The 19,182-nt window shown below is 36.0% G+C and overlaps 2 protein-coding genes across 5 annotated transcripts in view; both read left to right on the top strand.

Moving 5' to 3' along the window:
* lin-28 (protein lin-28 homolog) overlaps window positions 1–9,207 on the top strand; it is a 73,843-nt gene extending 64,636 nt beyond the window's left edge. The window contains exon 6 of the transcript XR_016316285.1: window positions 9,063–9,207. The gene's annotated coding sequence lies outside the window, so the exon portion shown is untranslated. The remainder of the gene's footprint in view (window positions 1–9,062) is intronic.
* The window catches only part of sif (guanine nucleotide exchange factor still life), an 80,567-nt gene that overhangs the window by 42,668 nt on the left and 18,717 nt on the right, over window positions 1–19,182 (top strand). For all 4 annotated transcript variants that reach the window (XM_089700839.1, XM_089700838.1, XM_089700837.1 and 1 more), the window contains exons 21-29: window positions 574–722; window positions 1,639–1,918; window positions 2,003–2,134; window positions 3,878–4,060; window positions 6,266–6,466; window positions 9,303–9,527; window positions 12,889–13,075; window positions 13,761–13,875; window positions 16,736–16,890. In XM_089700839.1, coding sequence (XP_089556965.1) covers window positions 574–722; window positions 1,639–1,918; window positions 2,003–2,134; window positions 3,878–4,060; window positions 6,266–6,466; window positions 9,303–9,527; window positions 12,889–13,075; window positions 13,761–13,875; window positions 16,736–16,890 — 1,627 coding nt within the window. The remainder of the gene's footprint in view (window positions 1–573; window positions 723–1,638; window positions 1,919–2,002; window positions 2,135–3,877; window positions 4,061–6,265; window positions 6,467–9,302; window positions 9,528–12,888; window positions 13,076–13,760; window positions 13,876–16,735; window positions 16,891–19,182) is intronic.

The following is a 19,182-nucleotide window of genomic DNA, read 5'->3' as shown; positions in this document are numbered from 1 at the left end:
CACGGAAGGTTGGGCTAAATTTCTTTCTTTTAACAGTGAATGTAATTTTCTTTGAGGCGTGTTGACGGCACCAGTAAAATATAAAAAACTCATTTAGATTATTAAGAAAGAACTTTGTAGTATGCTACACCTAAATGCGGATCTTCTTATGTTTCATTTCATCTTAATTTATTTTATATGTAATTCCGATTAGCACTCTTAGTATTTAGTAATATCAGTTTAGTTCATATAACAAGCTCTAATAGCGTTGATTTCTCGGAAACGTTCCAAAACATTTTGTCAACAAGATTAAAATTAAATCCTTTAAGGACTGTGAAAACTAAGATTTGCAGTTATACGGTTCCTCAAGTACAGCGTATTTCGTTTAAAGACATGAAAAAAAACTTAAGGAATACGCAGTGCCTTTATTTGGATTGCGCATTAATAGTTTTATTTTCCTTTCAATTTTTGTATAATATAGACAAAAGTCTAAAATGAATGTAGTATTTTTAACATGAAAATTATTAGGAATAATATTAAACTAAATCTTTATATATATTTTTTTGTTAATGCTGTTTCTAATTTGAAACATAGATATCGGACGACGATCGCATGTCGTTGACAACAGCGGTATCTGATGAAGAAGATCCCGGAGAGAGCGCAATGAATTCACCGTATAAAGGCAAACAAACTGGAGCTGCGGCAGCTTCATTTAATTGCACTGGTGCTGTTAGAAAAGCAGGGTAAGTCCTATGTTCTTATCTGATTCAAAACTTTCCTGAAGAGTATGAATGCCTGTATTTCAATTGAAACAAGTGACATTCAATATAAAACTATTATTTTTGATATCTTAAAGACATCATTGAATAAAGAGTGTGTCGTTAAGTACCCGTGTTGCATAACTTTAAAATTATTGCGGTAGGAGGGAAGGATAAAACCAACAAAAGAAAGTGACGTCGTAAAGAGTTGACGAGTTTCTTAGAGCCTACAGCATCCTTTATATTTCTTAAGGCTACAATTCCTGTTCCATGAATCCCAAATGACCGGAGGGAAATCTTAGCCGTGACCCATTCAACGTTCCTTTAACGCTACGCCCAAAGTATAGAGACAGGATGTTATTTCTGGGATAATATCCGTCGGTTCTTTAATATTTTTACTTTGGGGTCATCTATCTTTAGAAACTTTTAAATATGAAAACGTGAAATGAATTTAATTAATGTATTCAAATCCGATTAAGCGATTTAAACGAGTATAAAATTTTTGGAGTTCACGAACCTTCCTTGTTAAATAACGCTTAAATACAAATTGTGATTATTCGTTAAAAATAAAAAGTATAATAAAAGTAAAATGAGCAATTAATTTGAAATAAATACAAACATTTAGCGATATTTGAAAATTGACAATTGAAAACTCATTCCCGGCTTTCAATCGGACTAATCATTATTTCTGGTTAAATTGATGCTCTGAAACTATAAATACTTACTCGCAATTTCCAAATATACGATGTAATCACCGTGATTAAATTTCGATAACACATCAACCATGAGTAACGATTATTTGCGTCGATGATCGATCGCTATTCAGTTTGGTCATAGTAGACAACCCGTATTATGACAATTTAAAGTAATTCTGTGTATTTTCCTATTGTGCATCGTCTAGATTCTTGAGCGTCAAGAAGTGGTTGCTTCGTAAGAAACATCAAATAGAGCTGGCGAGGAAACGCGGCTGGAAGGGATATTGGGTTTGCCTGAAGGGGACGACGTTGCTGTTCTACCCGTGCGACTCGCGCGAGGGCCGCTCGGTGGAGGCCGCGCCCAAGCATCTCATCATCGTGGACGGCGCTATCATGCAGCCGATACCCGAGCATCCCAAACGAGATTACATATTCTGCCTGAGCACCGCTTTCGGCGATGCGTATCTGTTCCAGGCGCCGTGTCAGGTACGTGAAATATGATCGCAAAAATGCGTATAAAAGTTGAAGTGCAAGAAAAACACGGTTATGAGTTTTATTGTATTTTCCTAGGTGGAGCTCGAAAACTGGGTGAATAGCATACATAGTGCATGCGCCGCGGCGTTCGCGCGACACCGCGGCAAGACCGGAACGCTGCACCTACTTCAGGAGGAAATTTACCGTCTCGAAAAAGCCATTGAATCGGTACGTACTTTACTTTACGCGGATAAATATCGCATTTGCAACGTGCAGCTCGTATATACTCGTATATACCTCTGAAATAGACGTCGCTTTGAATAATTAATGAAATCATTGTGCATTAGACGGTTTTAGTCCGGTTTTGCAAAACAGAATAGTGTTGAGCACAATGCAGATATGGAGTAATTATGCGAGACTCGACCCTAAGTGCACAAAGCTTCGGTCTGAACCGACAGAAGTATTGTTTGACTGACATGAATCTCTAACTACTTTCGAAAACTATTGTTGATTGAGCTGACGTTCATATAATATACCGTATTTGGCAAAATACCTATTTTGCAATATTGCTGCTTTTAAAATGCATTGTTTTACTAAAAAGCGCAACATGTAATGATGACTCTGTTAAAACTGTGTATGTTATATTTATTGTAATGATTTCGGCAAACGTAGACCTAATAAGTTGCTACACACACTAATGCTAATGCTTAGCTCTATATTAATTAAGATAAAAGTTTTACGGAAAATGAATGAAAACAATGCGACACTTTTATTCGTGGATTATTTTGTAATCATTTATACTGACAGATAGGTTAAACCGTAAACGAAACATAACAGGAATCTATGAAATCAGTACTAAATGTTCAAGGCATTATTTATATTCTCGTACAATAAAATCTCTAGCAATCTATAACTTTTGTTGATCCTCACAAATATATACTGGAACAACACGAAACGTAATAATGCAACACATTCACATGAAACAGCTTGCAATAGTTTAAGTCATAGACATAATGTGGTTTGCAATGTTCCGTGCGGAGATCGCGCCCGCCGCCCGCACTATGCGACCGCCACTTAAGCCTTTGCAACCTCTAACAATCACCGCAGGCAAATATGCTTTGAGTTCCACTAAATTGTGTAAATAAGGGTTCGCATACTTAAATAACAACATCTCGTCGTTTTTCCCTCGTATCCATCTAACGACTCGTAATTAATGCTCATTGCACACTCGAAACGTTCCACTGAAATGTAATAAAATAAAGACCTCACGTTACATTAAATTTTAGCATTCATTAATTCGCGTTACTCGCAAAACTTTTAATGCCATAACAATGTAAAAGTCTTGACATTGATGGCGTGACAACATTTTAAGATTATGTTTTTGATCGCTGGCAGGTGACACGCGGCCATTAATATTCATGGCGTACCTTGTGCCCTAGTAAACTTTGGAAACCGCTCCTGTACTTCAAATTATAATATTTATATCTCAGTTTCTCTCATACCTTGTTACAACGTAGCGTTTTTAATCCTTTTCTAAGTCGATCGAATAATCACAAACACAAAATATCTACAGACTTCATTTCCTATGCCTATAATATAATACCACTACATAAATCAAACATAACAGGCATCTGCGCGTTTTTATGTTATGATAACCAATATTGAATTAATATAAAGGCTATAAATTGCCAGAACTGTATCAACCACAGGAAGTTGAATACGGCGAAGTATAGTACCATCATACTTATACGTTTTATCGCACATTCGCGCAAATACGTGCGATTTATAGCTCTTCCTATTTAACCTTTTCCTTGAAAAGTATGCTGTAGTGCCTTCCTTGACTTATTGCGTTTATCCGTTCGAGAATTTTATTCGTATTTGTGTTGGCATTATTGCAAATATGAAATAGATACAGAAACATTGTATTGCTAAGTATTTACTACGGTATATAAGAGATATAAATGTATATAGGACCACAAATTGAAACACATGGCAGACCTGCAACAGTCGGTCGTATCTGACCCGGAAACGAGAGCTCAGTTGGCGGTGCAAATGTTACAATGGGAGGAGAATCTTGAGCGACTGCACTGCGAACAATTCCGCCTGCGATGTTATATGGCCAGCTTGCAAAGCGGCGAACTTCCCAATCCTAAGGTAAATATATATTTATACAAGCTTAATGTACATTTTTCTTTTTATTTCTACTGTGCTATTATTTTATATCTTTTCCTTTGATTTATGATGATGATCCTACAGGTGATCATATGATTTTAACGCGTAAATGGTCTCAATGTTTATATAATGTATGATGAATACCTTTGCTGCTAATAATTGTGTAATTATAACCATAGAGAGAGAGAGATCAAGCGTGCGTATATGACCAAAACGCGACCTAATCGTTTAATGTGTATTGATCTGAATAAGCATCATTTGTGGCATCATGTTCCTAATATCCTATTTAGCGGTAATATCGTTTGGTACATGAATAGCGTTATTGTATTTCACTGAAAGGTCACCTGAATAACCAAAAGATTTATTATTCGTGTACTACAGGTATAAAGTTAACTTGAAATTCCTTAGTCATTTTATATTCCCTCGAGAATGAAACTGATGACCCTATCTCGCTTATATGACACCTTACCGCTTAATATATTATTAACTCTTGCTAAGTGGATGGTTACACTGTCCCACTTGAATACAAAACCACCAGTATTGGTACAATAATATAAAATATTATGTTTAACTTCGTACTCCGTTTATAATTACGTTGGTGTTGTATTCATAATGGATTTGTACCAGCAATCAAATTTTTACGCTACATCCAATTTGTCTTTCATTAGTCGTATAAATTATTGGTGCGTTACGATGTATTCTGTGGAACTGTGATTAATGAGAATATTGATTTGTACTTTAAATAATTAAAATATATGAGGTTGTTAGAGATTTTCATGAGAAATCTCAAATTTTAAATAATACCTTTCCTAATAATACGGGTCATCCTTTCAATATCCATTATGGAGCGAAGCTGACAGAGAGAATTCAATATGTCGACTTCAGTGGCCAAATTGACAAATCCATCGACCGAATGTCCAATGGATATCTGTTCATGTCACCCCAAAAATAGCTTTCCAATAATCGGGACGAGTATCCTCAAAAGGAATCAAATATGCTAAAACATACAATGTGAAAGTTTTGATTACGATATAAATGCAATATTTTGTCTTCACACATTATTATCAAAACAACAACCAACAAGTCACAAAAGTCTTATTAAAAGCATCGCGTCCGTAAGAATTGAAGAGCTACATTTGTTAGCAAATGAGCAGAGTTTTAGCCTCAATCCTGGAATTTCTAGTAAAACGCTTTGATACTTTCAGACCTTTATAATTGGCTTTACAATCCTGATATTAACATGATTTGGGTTCGTTCAACTTGTAAGGATAACTATGCAGTTTTATAGCTCTTCATTTAATAAAACTATAAAGATTGAATAGTTTATGATTAAATGGCTTTTTTAGCTTCGATGTACCAATGTCCATAACATTAAGAGCGTACGCCCCGCGGTCGTACAGTATTATAGATACGATTGAACCAATTTCAATAAGACTTCCCTACCCTTAATACACATATATGGCCATACATTCGGTTTCCGATCAGGTTTCCTGATCAGGTATTCGAATTCAGCAACTGAATTATCTACTTACATACAAAATATTCACATTCTTATAATTTAACATTCGATACGTTTTTGCGCTAGTCCTAAGGAATTCTGAATCTCAATTCTTGATCAGAAAACCGTCGGTTGACTTAAGAAGTTGGCATAGAACATATCTGTAAAATTTACGTAAAGCCGCGTCCGCGTTAAGATGTAGAAGCCCTTCTGGCTAACATCGAGAGACACCACAAAAAAAAAGACGGGTTGCACTCCGAGAGTGCCGGCAGAAGTGAAAACTTGATTATTAACGTTGAGCATGTTTGATATTTTGGAATGGTATCCGTTTTACGCTTTTTCGATCAGGTCACGTGTCCTGACGCGAGTTTAAGATTTTATAGGTACCCATTACAGAAAAAGTGCTCAACCCCGCTAAAGAAGTTTTCACTTCAATAATAATAATAGTTAAAAAAAACTAAAAAACACGCTTTTTATAGAAAACCGAACTAAAAAATAGAAAATTGTATCAAATTAGTGTATTGTCATCGGTCCTCAATAAATCTACAAAGTTTGAACGAAATCTGGCCGTTTAAAGTGGGCCAAAATCGCGCCCAAAGAAGTCGGTTACAAACAAACATACAGGTGAAGCTAATATAAAGCGTGTAAAAATACGTAAAGTAGTGTAGTAAAGGGTGGCATGTCCACAGTCGCTGCTGACGCACGTGTCGCGCGGCACGAAGAGCACGCTGAACAAGCTGGGCGTGTTCACCGTGTCGTCGTTCCACGCGTTCATCTGCGCGCGCTCGCCGTCGCTGCTGAACAACCTGCTGGCGGGCAGAGGGGCCACCAAGCGGCGCGCGCCGAACCTCTCGCGGTCTAACTCCGGCTCCAGTCGCCGATCCATGCAGGTTAGTACTAATCCCTACAGAAGCTTCTAGGCGGTGGCCGTGCTGTTCTATAGAGTGTGCAACCAAGCTCGTGGTTCCCTGATGGTACGTGATGGTGGCCGCTCCGTGAAGTGCTATAGGGCAGGCAACCGCGCGGTTCTCGGATGGTACGCGATCATCACTGCATCAAAAATTATTAATTTATAATATTAATAGCTAAAAAAATATTATTCATATTTTTTTATCTTATAAAGGACTGGGAAAAGAGAAAAAAAGCAAACAGGTTGCGATGGTGATAGCTTTCTATCTTCAATCTAGGTATTAACCACTCTGTGCCAGAGCTATTTCATGATGAGTAATAAAAATAAAAAATTTTGGAAGCAGGTTATGTCAACATTTATTAAGCTTAATCGATTCAAAACTTACAGTTTTTCTAGTGGACAAATATTAACTTACATATTTATTTCTAGATTATAAAACTTATGAAAAGTCTATTACTACACCCTCGTCGATGCTGGAAAACTACCGTAGCAAAACCTACTTTGCGCTCGTAGTGTTTCGAAACATTTTATTTTTTATTCTCGGATACGCCAGTTTGCATCAGGAGGGTTTCTTTTTTCCAATTGAAGTCGTAGTGTATTTACAAATAAATTGAAAATATTAATTTAAATTTTGCACGCTTGTCTACTCGAACTGTCGAGTTTTTGTTTGTTCTACTTTTATAAATGTTAATTTTCTTTATGACTCATTCAGGAATTGTTTTAACTGAAATGATTTTAATAGTAACGAACGGGGTATTTTTCAATGATTATAGATTGTTAGTAATTATTATGGACGTACCTTAAAAACAAAAACGTATTTTAAAAGGTATGTTTAATCGGATAAAAATGTAAAGCTGATGTATAAAATATGGGACGAACATAATCCTGAAAAATATAAAATGATTCCGGTAACCGGGCATCACGCTACGCTAACACAAATATGTTAGATTAAAAAATGGACTTGAAAAGTTGAAAATATTCCTATTTTCGCTTCTCGACGTCAGAATAACGGGAGATTTCTTATTATCCTTTTGCAGAATTTTTTGCAGGTAAAATCCGATACCGTCGGAACTTTAATCTGCTTATGTAAGATAATTCGATACCCAGTAACCGTCCCGTAATTTGAAATACTACATCTCGATTATATTGTGTAGTAACGACAAAGATATATTTTCACTTAAAAGAAGATTATAGGTGTTTATTTATAATTGTTATATTTCTTACGAAGAATCTTACCGACAAATAACTAATATTTAACAGCGTTTTGGTATCATTAATAATAAAAATAGATATTATTTAATCAACCAAATTGGAATATATATTAGAGTTATTATTTTGAAGATAAATTACTTATTATCTTCTCTAACAATTATAAGAAAATTTATGTAAAAATAACATGAAACGAAACAATAGGCATTTCTGTAGATTATTGTCGCTTGAGGGATTTTCAGGGGCTCGGTTTTAATATCCATGACTAATGACCTGGTATTGGAATTCTGTCGTAGCGGATGTACAAATATTAAAAGATAAAAACCGAATCCGTCCTCATATTTATTCATGCTATAGAAATGAAGAAAATTCCTTTTTAAATTGGTTGAATTATTTAAATATTGTGAGTAATTTACATTGATCGCAGTAAACGATCGACTAATAATAACCGAAAATAAATATGTAAATTGGTATTGGCAGAGAAACAAATGTTAATATATTTTCAAAAACCATTTATTTGGTTTTCACACTACATTACGTAGCATCGTGTAGGTACAGGTAGGTAAACAGAGTTCAGATTATAGGTCATGTTTTCATGATCAATCTTTTTATTTAATTATTATGGTATGTGAAGCAACATATATCATTATTAGGTCTATTTAAAAACGACTTTCGAATCGACCAACGAGCTTACAATTACGTAGCACCGTACCAATCAGAAAATTCTTTATGAATTACCTCAAAGAGAAGAAAAAATTTGATCATGACACGAAATTCTTTTCACCGCAACGCCTGACCGCTCGACCACCCATCATCCGTCAGCAATCGAATTCCTTCTACTCTTTCGGTTTTATTGTGGTCTTATATACCCTATGCCGCATATACACATCGTGCGAATAGCGAAGCGAGTGACGAGGCAAATTACGAACATTATTGCGTCAATGCGGTAAAATCAGTAAAATATGCATGTGTAATTTGTGTATTCGTCTTATCAACACGAAAGGCTCATTGCGGTATTAGGGGTAAAACTTTCAAATACGCATTCTTTATTCGTACAAATGAGTAAATGCGGCATACAGGGTAAACTTGTCAAAAGTTATACGCATTTTATGCAATAAAACTAGATATTAATAGTTTGTAATATTTGCATTATAATGCTATAAAACTTAAAATAAAAAAATTGGTTGTCTGTAAAGTCGGTTTACTGACGATAGTTGAACGTGACAACGTCCGATTGTGCTTCTTTGTCGCTCGTTCCGCGCTCTCGCTCGCACTTCAAGCCTTACATGGAACGCCTCAGAGCGAGGTAACGCCGCATGAGTCATGTTTTTTTTGTGCGTGCAGCCGGCTTTATCGAATTACTAGAGGTCCGTCCCGGCTTCGCCCGTGATACATATTTCACAATAAAAGGTAGCCTATGTCCTTTCTCGGGTATCAAAATATCTCCATACCAAATTTCATGCAAATTGGTTCAGTAGTTTAGGCGTGATTGAGTAACAGACAGACAGACAGAGTTACTTTCGCATTTATAATATTAGTATAGTATGGATAAGACGTTGTCACGTCAAAAGTGTAGGTTATTTCCTAACCTATTACAATGAAATAAGATGTCGCGCGAGGAGGGCGAAGCGGCAGTGCGCGTGTCTCTCCCCGAGGGCACGACGGCCACAGTGGGCGTGCGCGAGGGCATGACGGTGGAGGAGTTCCTCGCCGCCGCGTGCGCGCGCCGCTCGCTCAACGCGCTCGAACACTTCGTGCGAGTGAAGAAGCGCCGCGATATGGAGGACCACAACTACTTCGTGCCGCACCGATCCGACCTTATTGAGACTTACGTGAGTATTGCTAGTGTGTAGTGACACACCAATACCACAATATACAGATACGATATTATGACAACTGACAATATACCTTGCGATTCTCGTAAATCTTGCTTATGTGCGTGAGCGATTTCGAATGTTTGTATGAAGGTTCCCTACTGTTGGACAAAATCCACATTAAACACACACTTATCTACATTAGTCCGCAACACTGATACAGAGTAATTCACAGCTATCCACAGTAATGCCAATAATCCACATTTTCACTTTTTCAGACTATGCATACTAAATCACATTGATTCATACTTATCGACTCTGACCGCCCCCGAAACAGATGTATTCATAATGCATTTAACTTAACTTTTTTTTCGACTCTAGTTCTTCCACGCTAGTGCACAAAATAATTTCGAAAGTACTTTACTGTCAGTATCATTGTCACGTCTACAAGACGTTGAATGGATTTGATTGAATATATATAAATCTGACAGTAAAAGGCACTTTTTGTTTCGAAGTAAGTGAAGAAAGCATCGGAAGAAAGTAAAAAAATTGGCTAATAAACGTCTCTCACTCGAAAGCTCGTACAATGTAGGTACGCGATCAAATCATAGGCCTAGTGTTAAATTACATTTTAGTTATACCTACGGTACATCAAAAATTTGATGTAAATATTCAAGAACATAATATTCTTGTTAGTTGTAACATTAAAATTATATTTACCATTCCATACTTTCATAAAAGAACATTAATTTAGACAACGAAATTTCACAGTAGAATAATGGGATAACAATACATTATAAACTTTTGTTTTATGTAGAGGTATGCATAATAGAAAATCTGGAAACTGCAGTGAAAAATCTCACCAAGGTTACCTCACATGTGCTTTGGTGAAGTAAACTCAAAAGACAAAGTAGAATTACTTTGCAGCGACTTTATTTCTCACGGGTGTATTTTAAGCAATGCAAGAAGAATAAAAAATTATACCTTGCCTCTTATTTTGGAACACATAATGATTCGAATGCGATCTATTATATCGTTTATTGTATTTAATTTTTTTTATTGTATATTGTATTTAAAATGTATATTGTACATTTAAATGGTTTTATAATATAAAATATATCTTTTTTATTATTATTCTAAAATATGTATAAAGAGTTAAAACTACCGATTATTTAAACTAACATTATATTATTTGCAGCATAATATATTAATATAATACATATATATAGCATACTATATCTTTACTGAAAATTGATTATCAACCTTCCCTGATTCACATTGTTGCACGTCTCTAATGGAAACAGTTAACGGATAATCTAATATATCATCCTGATAACTATGCCATGCATTTAATTAATAACTTAGGTATCTACTTTGTACTTTACGCACCTTCGCAAATTATTATAATAATTCTCGAAAATAACAGTTGTTATTAATGATGAAATCATTTCAAAACTAAATACAACAGAAATACAAAACATTCCGTACATTTAAAAAGCTCGAAACTCAACTTATCGTTACAATACATAGAGATGATTTATTAAGCCTTGTTACTTCAATATTACAAACGAATAGCTTCTCCAGTCCAGACACTCAGACCATTCAATGATCAAAAGTAAATAGGATATCTTCAAACGAGTATCCGTCTAAGTAGAATCTGACAGAGCATATTTTAATTCCCTTTTTGCGATCTAGACAAGAGCTATTAGTCTGAGTGGTAAAAAAAAGTTTGAGAGCTTGCGAAAGCTACTATTTAATGTACTCTTTTGCAAGTTATAAATATGTATAGTGTTTCCGTGAAAAATTGAAGATTAAACCTAAAAGGTTATAATCGGATAAGTTTTGTTCAACGCCTGTTTGTATGTAACTAGCCGCCCGCCTAACTTTGTCCGTGTTGAACTGGATTACTTTGTCCGGGTTGAACTGGAAAATAAAAGAACATAACCTATATCGTTCATGAAAGAGTTTGTTTTCTGTTGATGAAAGTGTATTTCAAATCAAAATTTGATCAAGCAAGCTTCAATAACTGAATCTTTTTTATTGTATACTAGCTGTGCCCTGCGGTATGACCCGCAGTGCTCCACTCCTGTTGATCTTAGCGTGATGATATATAGCCTATAGCCTTCCTCGATAAATAGGCTATCTAACACCGAAATAATTTTTCAAATCGGACCAGTAGTTCCTGAGATTAGCGCGTTCAAACAAACAAACAAACAAACTCTTCAGCTTTATAATATTAGTATAGATTTAGAACATAGTTTTTTTTTAACTTTCGATTTTCGATTTTTTGTTAAAGAGTTATTATTAATTTTCTCTTGACAGTTTTTCTTAGTAGTAACTTGTAGGACAGTTAACAAATTAATTTTCATCTATCCGTACAGGAAGATGTAGCCCTAGCCAGTATTAGTATGGTTTACATATAGCTTTTTATATACAGTTGCACACCCACGAAGCAGTAGAGGTGTGTGACAAGATAATGTCAAGATTCTTTATCAAAGTAATATTCAATATTGTGAATTTGATACAGCCATAAAGGCGTACAAAATAAACATTTCCTATTATGAGTGACGATAAAGATATAGAACACATACATACATTCACATAGTACATCTTTCCGTAAGCAGTTGCATTCCCACGAATTAGTGGAGGTTTGCGCCTGAATCCTGTACCAAACTAACATTCAAAATTAGAATTTGATTCAATCATAATAGCATAGCTTTCCTTTAAAATTAGTGAAGATGTAGACGGACAGTTTACAAACAGCTTTTTCTATGGTTAGGGAGCCAGGTGCAAATTTGGTTAACTATTTCCTCTCAAGAGATAATTCGTCAGACGCATGAGAGTATAGTATTATTAAGCCTCGTGAACGTCAGCTGGCGCTCGGTTGGGGGGGTGAGCGGTTGTAGCCTCCCACGCACATAGGAAAAAAAATACATTCATTCATTCATTTCCTCTCAGCTAAAAATTTGTCAAATTGTAGCTAACCCAATATCTCAACGAAAAAAAATAGTCAGCTGGTTACAACATGGTGTATTATACGTCAGCTGGTGTCTCGAACATGAAAGTTAAATTTAAAGAAAAATTTATTTTCCGTTATTTCCTCTCAAACAAAAATTTACCTGATGATAGCTTATATGTAACTGTGGATAAATATATATGTCAGCTGGCTGTATCTTGGTGGAAAAACCGTCAGCTGATACGGGAGGCTACAACCGCTCTTCCCCCCAACCGAGCTCCAGCTGACGTTCACGAGGCTTCATAATACTATACTTTGATGCATTTTACTAATTACCGCTTGAGAGGAACTTGGTCATAAAATCTGCTGCTGGCTCCCGGACCACTATAAACATACGTTTACGTTATATCCTTTCGTAAACAGTTGCACACCCACGAAGTAGTGGAAGTATGCGCTAAGATCCTCTACCAAGTGGAGTTGCAGCGCACCACACTCGACCAGATGTGGGGCTTCAGTGTGGAGGCCGAGCTCATTGAGAACGCGGAGAGACAGGACGAGCTGTGTTGCTATGTGAGCCGCGTGGAGGATAAGAGCGTTGCTATGCAGAATGGTGAGTATGTTGGCAGTTTGGTGTGCCGTGTGATGGGTAAATGTTAAATTTGGGTGGTTTAGATAATATGGTGGGTGATGCAGTAATGTTAACAGGTAATATTTAATATTTAATATTTAGGAATTAGTAATTATGTATTTAAAGTCATCAATTTCTAGTATTCTTATTTATTGTATTATGTAATTCATTATTCAAAGTAAAACTTTGAAATATTCATTTGGGTAACAAGTTCCAGTTTTTAATCAAACTTAAAAGCTTCCAAATTTTCATATCACATTTTGATTATGAAATATCAGGATATTAAAATATTATTCGAATCTATAGCAAAAGTTAATTAATTAGCCGGCTGGCTGGCAAACCGATGTATTCGTTGATAATTATTCCCAAACGCAAAATGTATTTACAGCGCATACAGTGTTACGCGAAACCGCAGAACATTATCGAAATTCCGCTTTCCAGAATGTTCATCGCGATTTGTTTTTGAAAATGGTCGCTGAAATAAAGCGAAAACGGATTCGAATACCGCCAAACTCAATGAATAATTGACCGCCTCCTTGGTACAGTGGTTGACGCATGAGCGTAGAACCCACTTACCCCACTAGGGGACATGGGACTTCACTTTACACTTTTAAACTCAATGATAAAAATAAAAAATATATAATTCAATAAGAATTGATTTTGACAGGTATAATTAAAGGTGACGAAATAATGGTGATCAACGGAGCGATAGTGTCGGACCTCGACATGATGTACCTCGAGAGCGTGCTGCAGGAGGAGCTGTCGCTCGTCATGATGATGAGGTACGAGCTGCGAGCGAAGATGTTCATGCGTTCTCATTAACTTCCTTGCGCGATCGAGTTAAGCGCTCATTAATCAGTGAGCTTCGCAAATCACATTCGTTAGCATCGACTCGCTACTGACGTCATTCATCCCGATCTTTTGTAATTCATTCACTTTAATGCGAAACAATAGTCGGCTCTATTGACTGCTAACTAACTCACTCTTTTTATCTTTGTTCATTTCTGGATTGGCCCGAGGAAATTTTAATTAAATTTACCGATGTGTGATTAATTATTGTTAATGCTTTTGTTCGGTTTTAATACTGTTCTAATAAACACAACATTGATTAACTTCATGTTATTCATTCACTAAAGGTTAATAAGTGAACAATTTCCTTAGATACATTGTGGTTACAGGTGTTCTCGCACAGATTTCATAAAAATTTCCTCAATAAATCCTTAACGCCACTTTATTCAGGCCATAATAGAAACAGGAAAACGGGCGCTCGACAGCTAATGAAACGGAAGTTAAAGTGTGGCGTTCAGCGGGAGCCCCCCCCCTCCCCCCCCGCGCCTGACCTTTACGCGCTCGCGACCAGCTCACTGAGCCGACCGACCTACATCGCGCCCCTCAGGGCTGCTAACGAGAACATAACGTGTTACACATGTACACCATACACCGCTTCTATATGATCCACCACCCCCTAACCAATTCCGGCACATTGTAAAACACCGCTCGAGTGACACGACACGTGAAACGCGACATAAAGTACAGAGCCCTCGAATGGGTTACAATAATATAGTATGGTTTGGGGGCGCCGTTCCCTGAGCGGGCAGCCCTGCGGGTCGGCGCGTCACACGCCAGTGCGAGCCGCAATCGAGCCTCTCGGCGTAGTCGCGTCGCAGTGTATTAAAGTCGCTGTAAAATTATATTCCCGATCGGCTCCAGCGCCGCGTATTGTTGCTCCCGCTTTGTCTCTCGAGGAGCGAGGTGTCCGACGTTACATTACTGTTATTAATCTTAGTGAGTTTGTCGCGATCGCGCATTGTTTAGATGGCGGCGCTCCTCTTATAGAATTTCCGTTTTATCTCGAGCGCCCGACTCGTAGATATTGAAATTTTCTTTTGAAACCCTTCCCTTTCGTCTTTTGTTCCGTGTTTCGCTGTCAGAAGTTACGCCTCGCTTTGAATTCATATGATCATCTATGTGATTTGCCGCACCTCTGAAGGGAGTAATTTTAGGTTGCATTAAAAGCCGACATCCGTCGAAGCGCATATACGTGTCTGTCCATAAATATAGCCGAAGTATTGTTGTGAAAACAATGTGTTTAACGATTCACGTTGTGTGATCAACACGCGTTACGTTGCAATTTTTGGCTTTAGAATACTGAAAATATTAATGACCGTGTTATATTTAGAGGCGTTTTGTTTTATAAATATTAAATTTTTCATGAAATATAATAGTTTACCTAGTTACCGCTAACTGTAAAAGTTGATATTGTTGATTTCATTAAAACTACGGTCGGGTTTTTATTTTAGAAATTGTATATTGAAACAATTTTTTAGTCCAATATCCTTTTTTTATTCCTTTACCAGAAACTTCATTAATGATGTTCTTTATATAATTTTGTTGGTAGCTTGGTAATCTATCTCTTTATCAATACTTTCTAAATTATTGTTTTCTATTTTCTATTCAGTATTGTATTAAAATTGCATAAAATATGTTTTACGTATGTAAGATCCATATATACCTATCAAAATTATATTATTAGTATATTATTATTACGCTTTTAAATACAACATGAATTCAGAAATAATTTTATATGAAAATGATTCAAATTGTAACCGCCATAATAGACCAATTCATTGCTAATTACTTAAATTCATTAACATTTGCGAAGATATAATTTTCCATTATCATCGGCAAAATTTATAATAACTTGTCTGTGAAAATATTTTAGTTATTTCACAATTTATTTCGGCTTTCGGTTTCATTTTGATATTCTTATCTACAATAATTTTTATATGACACATATATTCCAATAATGTATCTTTTTATGTGTTGTATTAGCATTTATTACTTAAATATTAGATACAAAACATTATATCTATAGTGAATCTCAAAGTTATAGTTCACGATACTCTTATTCAGATCAAGTACCATTCTCATATTGAAATCGATCTTATCTATTGTTACTATAAAGAATATTTACAGATTTAATTGTAGAGATCTGTTTGTTAGTGGAATTGTAGAGTCTTCACAATTCTATATTAAGTCAAAGTATATAATTACAAAGACCCATTAGAATTTTTTCAATAAAGTTCGCATCGCATAATCAATTTCAAGTTTATTACAATCTAAACTTCAACTAACTTCAAGTATAATTTATTAGTATTTAATAAGCCGACAAAGCAACCGTAACACCATCGATATTAATAGGGTTTATGTCCAAGAGCCACTTAAAATCAGCCGTCACATCTTTTCTTGCTCTACGATATAAAAGTCTTAACGCTTTAAGCAGTACATACCCGTAACACAATTCTTGCTCTGCAATTCAAAAAGACATTATATAAGCAAGCGCTTTCAGCAATTCACACCGTACCGGTCTTACTCAACCAATATTACGGGTATTCATAGCCTAATGGCTATGAATACCCGTAATATTGGTTGAGTTGACATTTTTTTTATACGCTAATGCGTATAAAAAAAATGTATGCGTGTACTAGAGTACACATGTAAGAAGTGAAACTTCTTTATGACCTTAAAAATGTCACGCGTACGGCGTAACGCAAAAATGTTACACTAAATTTTTGTCCAACCCCGATAAAGAAGTTTCACTTCAAAAACATAAGAGCAAGTACCATATCACATGTACGGTAGATCGTCCCGCACGGAGCCGCCGGAGCTGAGCGGCGCGATGCGCGCGGCCACGGACGACATAATCGATTCGCTCGTGTGTCCGCCGCCGCCCACCGACCCGCCCGTCATCTCCGACGACATGATATCCGGCCTCATCGTGCCCGCGCCCGCCTGGAGTGAGTATACCGCACACCACATGCACACACACATATATGAAATATACCGCACACCACACATACACACACACATATTATATGAAACATAACACTCCATGCCACTTACGATGTGCCCTATATCATACAATTAAATATACCACACACACCGACACATACACGCAACACGCATCTAATAACATACACTTGCTACAATGTGTGGAACATAGCACGGCATGACATGTAAGATATACCATACAATACACCACGAACACCACATACGAAATACGAATACATAAAACATCTCTGACCACATTGTATGGAACATAGGACAACACGATATGTGGGATTCACGGACACAACAACATCTATATGTTGTTGTGATATCCTTAATACTATTATTAAGGATATCACAGTATACAATACACCATGACTTAGAGCATAGAATACAAAGCACGCAATGTAAACAAATACAACAAATACAGACTACATCATATCCAAGCCCACCACATTACACATAGATTACAGCACACCACACACACACCATACCACAGCACATACCATGTCACGTAATGTACAGCACACCGCACCATACAACATTTAGCTCAAAATACGTTACGTCATATCCATTAAATACCAACGTCCTGACATTACACCTTAAAGATCAGATAATATTATACAAAACAAATTAACACGTAAAATAATTTACACGTAAAACAATACTATAATGATTTGAACAACAGATGATAACTGTTGAAATATTTGTGGTAACAAACAATTAAAATATGAACGAAGATAAATGTGTACATTGCAACCAATTTACTCATTATCGCATAACACAACTTGGTTAAATATAAAGCGATACACATGTAATACTTAAATATAATATTATATTAATGCTGTCACTGTTTGTGGTAAAACACATTTCAAACATTATGTTTTCTCGTACACTTCACCACTTTACGCATTTGGAAATGTGTAATGTGACACTACAAGGTTACTCTTAAAACATAATTTATCCACCAAACAGTTACATAATAGGGATGATCCCTAATTCCCAAAGCACTATAACAAGCAAGATATTAAACCTGAAGATATATATTATACATTCATGTAGAACACACAATATTTGCACCTTGCCGTATGCCTTCCGAGTTTCACAGTTCTAAAACAAATAGATATCTCAACATAGACACCCACATTCGTGTAAACTATTGACATGTAACCATACCTCCCTCTTCAAAGTTCGTTCATGATATAGATTGATTAACAACACTTCATGTACAGAAATAATTAAATTTTATAGTGGTTCCATAGTGTACGATATCGGTCACTCAGTTTTTAATATAATATTTAAATCACTTGCAAATTGTTTAAACATTAATAAAAGAGCGGGGTTCGATGTTAAATTAAACAAACAACAATTTGAATCTAAAATGATTGTCCTGAATTATATGAAACGAGACCTCGACAGCCGCATAACAAAGTAATATATGATGTATTGTGCGCTGCCAACAACAAGAATGAGGTAAACACGCTGCATGTACACCTGAAATACTCGACAGCCATGCAAGCACTTAATCCCTCGAACTAACGAGCCGTCATGCTTTTAGAATTCAATTAAATCATAACGAGCGTGTATGCATACACGAAATATTGAGAAACTCTCGCTCCAGATGCTCGAGTAAATCATTATAACCTCATTTCGACTTCGATTGCATTATAGATTTCTGAAGAATCAACTCAATCAAATAGAACTATTTTATTACATTGGAATATAATTTATTAGAATTTTAATTTCTTATAGAATACACCAATACCATTTAATGTAAATTAAAAATAAATTAGTGTGAATTCCTTGAATAAAGCAGCACATATTTTAATAACGGCTAGAATTGGTATCTCCTGGTCTTTTGATTTGCAAGGACTTGGACTTGTAAAGAAAAGTTTGATAAAAGAACACGTTGTAAAACAGCCGCCATTGTTACGAATGTGAGCGCAACTTTTAGAAGGGACGTCTTTGCCATTAAATATATTTTAGGGATATTTGTCTGAGGGGGCTGATATCAAACCTCGAACCGCTAACAATGCATAATGAATAATGTTTTCATTACGATATTGGTGCTTAACAAGCAACACTTCAATCTCGCCAATCGTCATTTACATAATACTTGGCATCGTTTCCGATAAAAGCGGAGATTCAATATCGTGGCCGTCAGCCAGTAAAATCCTATTCCGTTTATTCCGCTCGTTACGAAAGTAATTTCACATGCAATTAATTTTTTGTTTTACACTACCTTTTATTTGCTAATAGTT

The sequence above is a fragment of the Colias philodice genome, chromosome 11, assembly GCF_061535455.1.
Source record: "Colias philodice isolate Cphi_HAF_F1 chromosome 11, ilColPhil1 Martin Lab GWU primary, whole genome shotgun sequence".
NCBI classification, from domain to species: domain Eukaryota; kingdom Metazoa; phylum Arthropoda; class Insecta; order Lepidoptera; family Pieridae; genus Colias; species Colias philodice.
The sequence above is the reverse complement of the archived record's forward strand: the minus strand, read 5'-3'. Positions and strand labels throughout refer to the sequence as shown.